At 45.1% G+C, this 14,181-nt stretch overlaps 1 protein-coding gene across 1 annotated transcript; it reads left to right on the top strand.

The window, feature by feature from the left end:
- The first annotated feature begins 640 nt into the window (after positions 1 to 640).
- cap2 (cyclase associated actin cytoskeleton regulatory protein 2) lies at positions 641 to 14,128 on the top strand. Its single transcript, XM_076139051.1, has 13 exons — positions 641 to 750; positions 3,817 to 3,947; positions 4,040 to 4,140; positions 5,824 to 5,901; positions 8,891 to 9,034; positions 9,395 to 9,480; positions 9,742 to 9,847; positions 11,749 to 11,932; positions 12,068 to 12,234; positions 12,512 to 12,635; positions 12,724 to 12,806; positions 12,927 to 13,070; positions 13,169 to 14,128. Exons 2-13 carry the CDS (start codon positions 3,830 to 3,832, stop codon positions 13,250 to 13,252), a joined length of 1,419 nt encoding a protein of 472 aa, XP_075995166.1. The 5' UTR covers positions 641 to 750; positions 3,817 to 3,829; the 3' UTR covers positions 13,253 to 14,128.
- Positions 14,129 to 14,181: the final 53 nt, after the last annotated feature.

Below are 14,181 nucleotides of genomic sequence, written 5' to 3'. Positions count from 1 at the left end.
AGGGATTAATTTGAAATGGGAACTCTTTGACTTTTGATCATTCCAGTGTGTTTATCAGTTGTAGCTCCTGCACTGCGAATCGTGTTTGTTTTTCATGACTGATATCTTTGAATACATGCTGTTTACAGTATGTTCACATGAGTTCCATCCATCCACTTTCAACACTCATTCATAGAGTTTCTAATTGACTTCACCAGCTAATCAGAGCACCCAAGGGACTCCTAAATGGAAATCAATGCCTCCCAGTACAACTCAGTGATTGTATTAGTGTTTTTGTTTTTTTATCAATTTGTCCAAAGGTCTGTGTAAGACTGTAGAGTCAGACTATAAACCTCATTAAATCTATTAGCCTTTGTTCATTCCAATTGACTGGATGATGATGATGATGATGATGATGATGATGATGATGGTGATGAAGGTAAAGGTCAGTTTCCCAGAATTAAACCAAACATGCCCTAGCAAACAGCGTCAGTCGGTTATATTTTTAGTCGTGCACGGTGGAGAGACGCTGCAGCTCTCACTGCGCGGTGCCGCTCTCAGGTTCAGTGTGTTGCTGTATTAGGACATCCCGGAAGAACTGTCGGTCCTGTCTGAGTGACGGGAGTGGAGAGGGGGGGGGGACACGGAGGCAGGGCAGCCCGCAGCAGCAGGGACGGACAGCCACCGAGCCACGGAGGGAACCGTGACCGCCAAAACACTGAGTGTATCCGGCGAGATATCCGATCAAACCTCGGAGCACAAAAGGCGGAGGTAAGTCCCGGGCTGTGAGCTTTATTGTGAAAGAAACGTCCGGTTTGGCTGTTTACGGGTGGGACAGATGGAGGAGACGTGCGTCGGTCGGGTCTTGTTTTGTGTGTGTGTGTGTGTGTGTGTGTGTGTGTGAGCCTCTCCGAGGCGGGACAAATGTCCAAACTGGGTCTGCGGTTGTTTATGCACCAAAACCGAAGCAACGTGAGAGAAACTCGATGTAACTGCGTGTGAATCTTCATCTTTGCGTGTTTTGTGTCTGTGTGCGTTACGGTGCTGTGATGTGCAGCATCACAGTCAGGATGTTGTCAAGCTGCCATGTGCCATGTCATGTTTTATGATCTCAGCCTGACTGCACCTGTAATCAGACTCTATCACTCTCACGCCCTATTACTGAATATTAGCTCATAGATCTTTGATTTAAACAAATCCAACCTTTGCACCTGTTACTTCCTATTCAACCAAATAACAAAATAACAAAACCTTGACTTTACAGCTTAATTCTCCCAGTATATCATCAATATAACTATTACTACTACTAACTACAGACTATAACTGCTACTATTTGTTAATTCAGCTCAATACAGTTGCAACCCTAAAAGTTCTATATCAATAACAGAACATTTAAGAACTTTATTAACCTATACACAAGCTGTTGTCTTGTACTTTGAGGTGCTTTGTTTGGATTCAGCACTAGTAAGACATACTGTAATATAGAGAGTAAAAATGAGACTAAACCAAAGATTAGATCGATAGATACAAAATGCAATTGTAAATACAGTAAAGAACTATTTTCCTGTGCAGGATTCGGACCAATAGGCTCACCAGCAAATGGAATATCAGCAAACTTTACAGATTTAACAGATAAATAGAGCTACAAATCCACAAGAGTCCCTTCCTATGGAGACCTGTGAGACAGTACAGGACACTCGTACTAGGACCTAGAATGTCTTACAGTAGGTCCACAGCAGCAAAAGCCAGGCTGTGGCCCAATATAGCCCCAAAGATCAGATACCAGGTCAGAGGGTGCAGGAGATACAGGTCAGAGTTTCCTCCCTGATATCTTTCCACTGCTGTAACACTTGTGCTTTCTCAGCTGTCGGCGAGGAACCAGAGTCTTTATTTGACGCTGTTGCTCTCCTGTTTGGAGGAACAGAGGGAGGAATGTGTTCACTGGACGCTACAGCAAAGACGTGTCTCTAATCTATTCAGCAGGCTCAGTGGATCCAGTCCCGTACTGGCTGTTTGTCACCCAGCTTCTGTAGGAAACCAAATATATTGAGCCTGTATGAAAATAAATCAGTTACACATCATTGGCTGAGCCTTTGGATTGCCATGGAGAGTTTGGCCGAGTGGCAATGACATCAGTGCAACAGTGCTTTGTTTGGTTTCGCCTTTAAAGAAAGTTCAAGGATATTATCCGTGAGGGAGTAAGTGAGTGGGTAATAACTTTAGTAAATACAGTAGCTAATTGTTTTTTCCTCTACTTTATTAGTATGATATGTAATCTTCAAATAGCGTGGAAGGTTAAAGGTAATAGAGTTAAATGTTACATAAGCAAGACAAGGCAGATATGTCAATAAGGCACAAGTCAGTCACAAGTGCAGTTTGTAGTGCTTTTCGTGAATAAAAGCTATACATTTTACACTATAATCACTAAAACACATTAAAAAAAATTCCAAGTGAGGAAATAAACCCCTGCACACACTCACACACCCACTCTAAACGAATGTAACCACATTATGGATCTGCCTGCAGCTCTCCAGGTTTCAGGCTTTGCTAGTCTGAGCTGCTGTGACCCGGAGAACAGAAATAGCTCCTGAGGCCTGCGACAGGCATTTGACACAGCTGAGAGAAATCTCCAGAGAGGTGCTTAGATGACTCCTACCAGACCATGTTTGCTGCCCACCGCACGTAATTACCCCACTTAATTTATGAATTTACAGAGAGAGAACACAATCCATCCGACTCCAGACCGTCCCGGTGGATTTGGTGTTTCTTACAGATGATTCGGTCGAGCGAAATAAGCGACGTTGTGTGCGTGTGTGTTTTGGACTTGCAGGTAGCAGGTGCCAGATTAAGAAGTGCGTGTTAACTAGCAGTGGTTTGCAAACGGAGACCTTCCATATACACACATGCATCGGGGAGGTGGATTGAATTCCAGAGTGTTGATTAAAAATTGTAAACAGGCCTGTGTCATCTCAGGTTAAGCAGATGTCAGTCAGTGTTAGTGAAGGAGATAATTTGCTCTGTCCAGCGATGAGGACTGGACTATATGTCAGCGGCATTCAATTACAATTGGAGATTTGTTTACCGCTAAGAGAATCATATTCATTTCATATGTGCATTGTGCTCGCCTTGTTGCAACAGAATCTACGTGTGCCTGTGTTAGTGGGCGGCCTCTCTCACTGGCAGCGGCTGTTTTGATCAGGGTAGGCGCGTCGTCAGGGGAACAGCCAAGGTCATAGAGGGCACTTCCCATGAACGCGAGCGGCCGATGGCCTCGCCGTTCATCTTCGGATCGCGATCGCACGGATACGCTGTGTCCTGGTTTAAACAGGAACTGGGAACATTTGTAAGACATTAACACATTTCACAAGTGGAATTAATGAAGAGTCCAGTCATGTGTTTAGAGGCAGAGGTTGTAATTGCAGCCTGAACGCTCAAACAGAGGCTGTGTTCATATAAAACTGCCATTGTATTGGTGACATTTTGTCTCGCTGTCTGGTGGAGGATTTTAATTCTTTACGTTTGTTTAATCGCCAATTGAAATAAATGATTTTATCTTTGTTCCCAATCTTTTGTGCCGCCTCCCTCCCTCCCTCCCTCCCTCCTTTATGTCTGAACTTTGAGCCGGTTCACCACAGCACCAATACCACAAATCTGCACCAAAGCAGATAGAGTAGTTTAGTGAACAGCAGGATGGTGATAAGTTGATACAGAAGTGCTTCCAAATACACTATAGCTGACCTTTGACCTCACAAAACCAGCCAAAACCAGATATATTACTGCTGTACTGTAGCTTGGCTTATTGTTTGACTCAAGAGTGTTTCTGCTGTTGTTTTCCAGACGTGTTGTCACCATGGAGGCGTTAATGGAGCGGCTGGAGCGAGCCGTGACTCGCCTGGAGCAGATGTCTGTCAAGGTGCAGGCGCCCAACGGCATGGCGAATGGGGACTGCGCAAACGGCCTCAACGGAGGCAAGTCTCCTCTCCTCTCCTCCCCTTTTCCTCTCCTCTCCTCTCCTACACTGGATCAAACCTCGTCCTCTGTCTCCTCCTGTCTGTCTCAGTAGTGTCTCGGTGTGTGGAGGACTTCGACCTGCTGCTGAGAGGTCCAGTGTCAGACTACCTGAGCAATAGCCGAGCCATAGGACGCGATGTGGAGAAACATGTAAGTGAGACACAAACGATCTCTGGCCTCCTTCTCATAACGCCAATGTGCACAAATGTTAGATGATGATGGCAATGAATCACTTGTAGACACACACGTGTCAATGCACACACACACACACACACACACACACACACACACACACACACACACACACACACACACACACACTCACAGAGCTCTGCACCAGCTGTTGCAGTCAGGATTTTCCACAGCTGTTGTCATAAAGATCCTCAGTTACATTGTAGGTTAAACATCTATTGTGAACAAAGCAGCTGCCGTCGTTTATTATCTCCCTGTGAAGTGACGACACTTTAATCTCAAATCTTTCTAAGCAAAAGGAGAATATTATGACCACTGACCAACAAACCTATAAGGTGTCTTAATCAGCTTGTTATCAGAAATGGCACTCACTTTATTTGGACCTTAATAAACTCAGCTGGGCCCATTTGTCTCTTCGCTCAAAGCTCCTGAACTTCATTTTAACCTTAAGTGTAAATTCTCAACGTTTCCAAAGATACCAAATACAAAATGTGGAATTTCTGAAGATGTAAAGGAAATTTAAACCTCAGAAAAATGTTTTATGGGTTTAAATAAAAGATAAAGAAAATATAAAGATATTAGGAGATATTGCAAACATTTGTGACGGCCCTGATTTTGACTGCGTGACGTTTTGAGAATATCTTTGTTTTGGGAAGGCATCGCTTTCTGCTCTTCAGCTGTGCAGAGCCAAGGAGGCTGAGCGCCTCTGTAAGACGAGCACAGATGGATTCCACAAGAGACACCAGTGAAATGCCTCCGTCTGTGCCAACTTTTATTTCATTGGACAAGCGTGGATTGTCCCGACTCCCGATCTCACTTATATATGCAGGGAGGCTGTAGGATAGCAATGAGTGTATGTGTGTGTGTGTGGGAGACCCAAGGTTCAATACTGTACCAGTGTCTTTTCAAAGGTTCTCTATGGTCTCTGTGTGTGTGTGTGTGTGTGTGTGTGTGTGTGTGTGTGTGTGTGTGTGTGTGTGTATGTGTGTGTGTGTGTGTGTGTGTCCTCCATAGAGACAAGGATTGGAGTATGATTGAGCTTTAACCTTACATCCTTTCAACAGAATAAAACGCATCACCTTTTCTTGTTTGGTAACGACCCAAACTCCCTTGAGGTCTGTGTGTGTGTGTGTGTTTTGTCATCAGTTCCTTAGAATAGACCCCAAACAACAGGGACTATTCCGAAAACAGTAGGAAAATAGTCCCCTGAAATGTCCTTGTGTACCTTGAAACTTGATCTCTCACTCTCAAGTCTCCCTTGGCTGAGCTGCAAGAGGAGGAGGAGGGTGGGGGAGTGTGTGAGTGAGAGCCAGAGGTACTTTCTTTAAGTTTGTAGAGCTCCTTTTATGGACAAACACTCCCTGGTGGTTCCCTTGGCTCACAACTGGAGTTCCTCCCAAACACACACAGACACGGCTGGCTGGGCTCTTAACCAAACGTCCTGTGTGTGTGTGTGTGTGTGTGTGTGTGTGTATGTGTGTGTATCAGTATACTCTGTTTTATAGATTGAGGACAGACTGGTTCACATGCTCAAGGCCGCAGAGGAACGATGAGAGACAGATTTATATGCATGTTGTTTGCTGAGTTGCTGTCTTAATGAAAATACACTAACTACTATACACTCTAACTTTTGATTGACAGGCAGAGATGGTCAACACAGCCCTGCAGACTCAGAGGACCTTCATCAAAATGGCCGTGACCCATCAGCAACCGGCGAAGGTACAACAACAGTTTACCACAGAAACCAGTTTGGGGTGTAAAAACAGCGAAAACACCTCAGTGACATCCAAGCAAGTGACGTCAGAGGGTTTGAACTAAACGTGGCAGATAACAGGCAGACTGTCTGTGTGTGTGCAGCGCTGTGATCCAGTCTGTGGCCTCCGCTCCTGTGTTCTCTGCCCGGGCCGCTCACAGAGGGATTAAATCGCTCTTTGACCAAGAAAACGCTAATACAACACATTCCCAACATGTTCACGTATAGAAAGGAAAAAAAGCCAGGGGATGGAGAGAGAGCTGTGTGTGTGTGTGTGTGTGTGTGTGTGAGAGAGAGAGTTAATGTGATATCATCCCATTGGCCTTTTGTTTGTGTTGTGTGTGTGTGTGTATGTGTATGCGTGTGTGTGTGAACGGGTCCATAGAGCCCACCAGGAAGTGATTACTCCCTATCTGCCAGGCCATTGGCTGAGAGGCTGTGAAAAGAACGCTCAGCAATTGTCAGAAATGCAAACAAGGAAAGACTGAGGGTTTTACAGAGAGAGAGAGAGATAGAGAGAGAGAGAGGGAGGGATTGACCAGAGAGAGAGAGAGAGAGAGAGAGGGATTGACCAGAGCGAGAGAGTGAGAGAGAGGATGACAGAAGATGGAAGTGACATAAATCAGAAACAGTTACATCTCTCTCTCTCTCTCTCTCTCTCTCTCTCTCTCTCTCTCTCTCTCTCCCTCTCTCTCTCCCTCTCTCTCTCCCTCACTCTCTCTCTCTCTCTCACACAGACACATACAACTCTGCAGTCTCTCTCATTCACATCTATGTCTATACGTATCACTACAGTATCTATAGCCCTCTGTGCAGATCAGAAAAGTGTGTGTGACTGTGACCAGTTCCCCTATTGGAGCTTTGCATGCATGCATGCACGCACACACACACACACACACACACACACACACACACACACACACACGCACACACACAAACAGCAAACCTCTGGCCTTTCTCTCCACTGCAACCCTGTTGTGCTCCCTGACTTTTTATGGGCATGTTCTATATTTGAGCCTGTTGTCAGTGTGTGTGTGTGTGTGCCGGTGTGTGTTTGTGTGTGTATGAGGGAGAGAGAGGGAGAAAGAAAGAAAGCCTCTCATGTGACCTCAACTTGCCCTGTTAACTCAATGTGTGGGATTGTGGGAGTGTGTGTGTGTGTGTCTGTTCGCAGTTCACACACTCTCTGCTGCTCTCTTGCCTGTAGATGTCCACAGCAGGGGCTGTCCACCTACAGCGTCCCTGCTGTTGTCCCCCACAGACACCGCAGCTCTATGTGTGTGTGTGTGTGTGTGTGTGTGTGTCTGTGTGTGTGTGTGTTGAACGTACGGCAACACTCAGATAACGAAGACACAGAATTTGCTCCTTTTTTACAGCTAGTTTTCAGATCCACAGCTGCATGGGCCGACTCGTCCTCTTCATTAAGATGAGGAAGAAGAATGATTTTTCTCTTTTTGTTTGGCAATCCAAAGTTAGGAGGCGACACAGGCGTCCCAAAAACAGCAGAGGTTCTGAACGGAGCAAAACATGAGTCACGCTCTGCCTGCTGGTGCGATGATGTAATCAGACATGTGATGTTTGGACCAGTTAGGTCCAGAGAAACGGTATCAGACGGTGTCAGAGGTATAGCAGAGACTTAAGTTCAACTTTGGGGCCTCTCTCTCTCTCTCTCTCTCTCTCTCTCTCTGTGGTGATATGTGGTGTTGATTGGTAAGTTGTGAGCTTGACACAGGGAGCCAGAGCTGTGATTGCCTGTAAAAGTTATGGAATTCACCCGTTTGAGCCAAGTGATTATGATTATAAGTTCCAGAGCTACACAAGGATCTGTGAGCTGTAATCAAAGATGGACACACAGGGTCAACATGCGGTGATTGCGTACTCGCTGGCTGCTAGTCATGAGTGTGTGTTTGAACCCGGCTCGGCAGCAACAGGCTCTCTCAGATGATGATGTTTATTAATTTGACCTTCAACAGCAAATGGCGTTAATACTGGGATGGGCGCACTCCAACATTCTCACCCGGGGGACACAGTACTTCCTTTTTTGTGCTGTGGCGTGGCGTCCGTTCAGTGGACAGGGAGACATCCCTTCAAAGCATATCTGCTGGCAGACAGATATTAGTAGGATTTAGGGACAATAAAAGCAGCCAGTGGAGCAGAGAAAGAAGCGTCTATCTCCGCTTATGGACATCATGTGAGTCTGATTGGGGAAAGAATTTGTTCGGGGGGAAAAAACTGAAGTAGAAGCACTTGGGTTTGTGGACAAACTTAGAAATACACAGGCAGACACAGAAATTCTCAAACATATAGAAAACATTGGTATTTGAATGTATCACAAGTGTTCACATACACACACACACACACTGTTGGCTTTGGAATAGACCATGTCAGGCGTGTGTGATTGGATGAGCTGATCTTAACGCCTTAAATCATATTAGCTGTGTGTGTGTTGAGATTCATGTCACACCCGAGAAACAAACGATTGGTTACAGCTCATCGTCAGCATAGCGCATAGCGACCGCTTCACTGCAGATCAAAACAAAGAAGATGTAGTGGCGAATTGGCAGAGGAAACATTGTGTTCCCGTGCGTGCATGTGTGTGTGTGTGTGTGAGTGCATGTGTGTAATAGGTAAACTGTAAACACTGGAGGAGCGGTATGCCTTACAAGGCCAGAGGGATCTCCCAATGAACGCAGGAATGCTGTCGGGAAAGGGAAGAGGGGAGTGGAGGGAAGCTGGGAATGGAAGCGGAGCAAAAGCTGAGATCTTGAACTTCCCAATGGAAAAAGAACACGCCAGATAATCAACTTAGTCACTGTCCAGAGGCTTAGTTTAGGAATTGTGGACTTAGGATAAGCAGACAGTAGATGTGATGCTATGTTGTGACAATCAAACATAAGTAATGTCATTTTATTCTCCTCTTCTCATCTCATGCATTTTGTCCCGAACCCCCCTCAGACGGAGCTGCAGGACCTGCTGAAGCCCATCGCCGATCACATCCAGGAGATCCAGACCTTCAGGGAGCGGAGCCGCGGCAGCAGCCTCTTCAATCACCTGTCGGCCGTCAGCGAGAGCATCCCGGCCCTGGGATGGGTGGCAGTGGTGAGGGAACGACACAAAGACCCCACAAGATATAAACCACATAAGCACACGCTCAGATGTATACAAAGGTTTGATTGTACATATAAGGAGATGCGCATATGCATGTACATATAGATGCCATCATGGAGTTTCTGTCCTCCCTCCAGTCTCTGTTTCCCATCACAAGTAGAATCTCTTCCTCTGAGTTTCTGCATGAATATCGCTCAGATGAGGATCAAAGCCCGTCCACTTAGGATCTAACATAAAAACTGTGGACGCTGCTTCTGGTCAGCGTCACACCAGGCGCTCTCGCTCCTCATACAAGTTCAGAATGTCCACTGGAATAAAACACGTGTGTCTGTCTGTCTGTCTGTCTGTTAGTGTCAGAAGCCGGGGCCGTACGTGAAGGAGATGAACGACGCCGCCACCTTCTATACAAACAGAGTGCTGAAGGATTACAAGGAAAAGTAAATACGTCTAATAAAGTCTCTAACAAACAGGATGATGCAACTACGATGAGCTGTCCATCTAGACTTACATCTAATGAGATGATCTGATCTGATGTGAGCCATTCACTGCCAGATCTTGATTGGTTCGACACACCTGACTGAGACTTTGGCAGAGCGTGGAGAGACGGAAACTATGCAGTGGACCCGTGCCAGGATTGAGAACCACTGCCGCTCACAAATGTGATCTCTGATGTTCATTCCTTTGTTTTCCCCTCTCAGCGACAGGCGTCACGTGGACTGGGTGCGCTCCTACCTGTCCATCTGGACCGAGCTGCAGTCCTTCATCAAACAGCACCACACCACCGGACTGGCCTGGAGCATGAGTGTGAGTGTGGACCCGCAAACACACCGTCACGCCCTCAGACAAACAGAGCAGGATCTGGACTTTCAGAGTAAAACACTTATTGCCAAAGGCTTAGACCGTCTTTAGCGTTTCTTCTTCTCTGAACTTGTTTGACGTCGATAACTTAAGTTCTTTTTTTAATCTTTGCTGTGTTTTCCCCCCATTTTCCATTCGCAGAACTCAAATTAGCTCCTGCTTCTGCATCCACTTCCATTTTTAGTGTTGGGAGCACTTAGTTACATAAACTGCTCCACAGAGTATGAATGAAGTGCGTTTCTCCCCCAGTCCCTGCTCCCTCTGCTTCTCCTCCATTGAGCACTCTCAGAGCTCACGAAAACTCCCACACACACACACACTTCTGTCTATGGTCGTCCACTTGGGGGACTTCTGGACGCTCTGTCCTCGCGCATGTTAGATCCCAGAGATTACGATGAGTTGAAACCAAATCCTGCTTCAACACACTTGACCTCTTTCTCTTGTGAGCGCTGTTTTTTATTAAAGCGGGTCACCGAGTGTTCGTTGGTGATGCAGCACTTAAGTCACACACATTTTAGTGCAGCTGTTTCAAAATGAATAGAATGAAACCTAAAGTGAATCTAATGGTCAACAACTGTGAATTTGTGTGAGTGTGTGTGTGTGTGTGCTGTATATGCTAGTGTGTGCGGAAACTTGAGAACCAGCAGTGGCTGTGCGTGTCAGCTGTTGCTCCTGCTGTCAAACAGAGCTGAAGTGTGTGTGTGTGTGTGTGTGTGTGTGTGTATGTGCATCGACAAGGACAGGAGTGTGTGGTACTAACAGGTGGTCCTCAGGGTTGACTTGAATGAAGGTTTTCTTCACAGAGGAACCCTGACAAAGGGCCTGTGTACACACACACACCCCTGCACCGTAACTTAAACTGCAGGCCTGGTCCCCCTGTCCACTAACCCGTCAGCTGCTGTTCAGATAGACCTTTAGTGACACGCTTACACTCTGACATATGGATATGGCTTAACATACACTCTCTCTCTCACACACACAGCAGGAGATGTGTCTGTGATTATCTACAACTGTTTAAAAGCAAAGCCAGATGATAGACATTGTTAGCCAATCAGATGCACATGTATGAAGAACCCCAAAATGACTACATGGCCTTCAAAACTCAATAAAGTGATTTATTTCCTCTTCATCCAACAAACAGAAGCAGGCATGAACACACAGCAGTCAGTTATGTACAAATTCATGCTCAACCATATGCACACACACATCACACACACTTCACTGGTTGTAATCCAGTGGTATGTGCTGAGCTGGTTAGTGTAACAGATCAGCATTGTTCAACAGTGATGTGTTCGACACATGTGCCTGGTGTCAAAGGTCAAGTAGTGTCAGATGGAGTCGAAGGAGCAATCTGACAGATCAAGCCTCTAAACCTGTGTAATAGGTGTGTGTGTGTGTGTGTGTGTGAGTGTGTGGTTGTTAGGCAGCTGTGCCAGGTCTTCAGACTAGAGTGTGTTTGGAATGTGTGTTTGTGTGTCTGCTTCTCATCACTACAGTCACTGATAGATGTCTGTGCAGTTTTACCACAAACAGCTCATCCCTTAAACAGAGGCTGTAGATGTGTGTGGATGAACTCTTTCATCACCTTATTGGTACAAATATTGGTTTAAACAATAGAAAGTGTTTCATCATCGTCCACATATGCACTGATAACATAATCAGAGACTTTACTTCATCACATATGACACAGAGTAAGCAGTCGTCAATCATCGCTGCTGAACTTAAAGCAGTTTCTTATGCAATACTCCCCCTCCTGGACAGATTTGTTATTACACCTCCCTCACTCTACTGTCTTAACTGATAACCCTCTGTCTCTCTCTCTCTGTCTCTGTCTCTCCATCCTCCAGGGTCCCATTGCTCCCCCGTCTCTCTTTGACCCCGCCCCAAGTGCTCCCTGTGCCCCTCCGCCGCCTCCCCCACCTCCCCCTGGCCCTCCCCCGGTCTGCACAGAGGATGACTCCGAGCCACAGGTGTCCGCCAGGCACTCGGCACTTTTCGCTGAGCTTAACAAGGGCATGGACATCACTAAAGGTGGGATAAACCTGTTACAATGTTATTTACTACATATTATGCATACTTTACACACCAGTACCTCAAATTTCTACTTAAGAACAGTCTGAAAGAAGTTATATATCCATAATTCCCCCTGATATTTCTCATCCGTAGGTCTGAAGCATGTGTCAGATGACCAGAAAACCCATAAGAATGCAGATCTGAAAGCCCAGTCTCCACCCCCTAAAGGCAGGACCCCGGGGCCCGTTAGCAGTGCACCCAAAGCAGCTCCCCAGAAGAGACCCCCTCTGCTGGAGCTGGAGGGGAAGAAATGGAGGGTGGTACGTTGAATGTTTCCTTCAAAGGAGTTCCCTCTCGTAACTTAGATTTGTATACAAGTGTTGAATTGACCATTTTAGGGCCGGCTGTGATGCATTTGGAAATAGAAAATGCTGTAAGTCATTTGTATCAATATACAGATGTTGCATAAACATATCTGGAATACTTGGACAGCCTGAGCAAGTCAAACGACTGATACCAGCCAATCAGGAATGCCAACCCTGTGATGTCGCAGGGAATTCACTGCTCCCGTCTCTCCTCTTCTCTTGCTGACTACAGGAGCACTTTGAGCAGAAACACGACCTGGTGATTGAGGAAACGGAGCTGAAGCAGGTAGCTTACATCTTCAGCTGTAACAACTCCACTTTGCAGATCAAAGGCAAAATCAACTCCATCATCATAGGTGAGCTGCCTGCAAACAGAGGTGGAATTACGATTACATTAAGATTAAATTCTTCCTTACTAATGGTCATTTGTTTTACCATCCACAGACAACTGTAAGAAGCTGGGCCTGGTGTTTGAGAACGTTGTCGGCATTGTGGAGATCATCAACTCTAAGAACATTCAAATACAGGTGAGCAAAACATTGTCAAAACTACTCTTTTACTGCCATATATTTATTTTTGCAGCTTTTAGGACTGTTGATAGTGAATAATATAAAAACTGATCCTAAATGTGAGCTGTTGTTTTGCAGGTGTTGGGTACAGTTCCCACAATGTCCATCAACAAGACAGAAGGCTGCCAGGTGTACCTGAGTAAGGACTCTTTACACTGCGACATCGTCAGCGCCAAGAGCTCGGAGATGAACATCATGGTGCCGCAAGGAGACGACGACTACGTGAGTGTTTGGAGCAGCAACGTTTTGTGTTAAGAGACGCAGAACTGTGTGCAAATCCCAAATTTAATCCCCTCCAAAATCCTGGAATGTTTTCACAGAAAGAGTTCCCAGTCCCGGAGCAGTACAAGACAGTTTGGGATGGATCCAAGCTGGTGACAGAGCCCACAGAGATAGCCGGCTGATTGCTTGCTCCTCCCTCACTACGACAGTCACAACCACTACCATCATCATCATCATCATCACTGTCATGATTCAAATATCTCCCCGTCCTCCTGCTGTCATTTAATTTCAGAGATATGAAAGGGATTTTACATAAAGGGACTGAAGCAGGTCATTGTCTTTCTTTGTAGTTTTCTAAAATGATTCTTGGCACTTTCAAACTAATTGTGATGTTATATATTCCTACAAAACACACAAGGCAAACCACACTCACGACACTGTCAAGCTGATTGGGAATAAAGCAACATCTCAGGTTTACTAACTCAAACCTATTATAATCAAACTGTTCTTACATTTCTGTGCCATAGCAACAAAGGCATCTATGTAAGAATTTACAACTAATGACCCAGAATTAATATGTGTAGCTGCTGTATCAAGTATCTGCTTTGATTGACATTAGATTTCAAGAAAAATGCTCTTTTAAAGTAAAGACTAAAGATTACTCACCGGCCAAGCAAACTATTTAGTCAAGTGCAGTGGTATTTGTTATTACTTTACCTTATATATACATTTTTGTACCCAAAGACTTGTATCTTATCATGTCCTGTAGTACTTTGTGCAACATTCTATGTATTTCTGTTAACAGTACACAGCACTGAATCAGCTACAATCACTAGAGACACAAAAAAAAGAGCACAAAAATTACTTTGCTACTAATTCCTATTTGTTTATCATAATCTATATTACTTTGTACTTCACTCTATTTTATATAAAGATGTAGCATTGGACACCAGTATATGAAGGAGATACGTGCTCACCACTAGAGCTCTAGAGATCTTTTAATTTACATGAAAAACAATTTGATGTAATTGTGTATCATTTTTCAAATAAAAATCATAACCAGTAGATTTGCTTGTTTGTCGTAGTGTTTATTACAAAACAAGAGATTTCA

Source organism: Genypterus blacodes, unplaced genomic scaffold (genome assembly GCF_046128005.1).
Source record: "Genypterus blacodes isolate CSIRO-AG114 ecotype Tasmania unplaced genomic scaffold, CSIRO-AGI_Gbla_v1 ptg000438l_1, whole genome shotgun sequence".
Classification (NCBI taxonomy): Eukaryota; Metazoa; Chordata; class Actinopteri; order Ophidiiformes; family Ophidiidae; genus Genypterus; species Genypterus blacodes.
The sequence above is the reverse complement of the archived record's forward strand: the minus strand, read 5'-3'. Positions and strand labels throughout refer to the sequence as shown.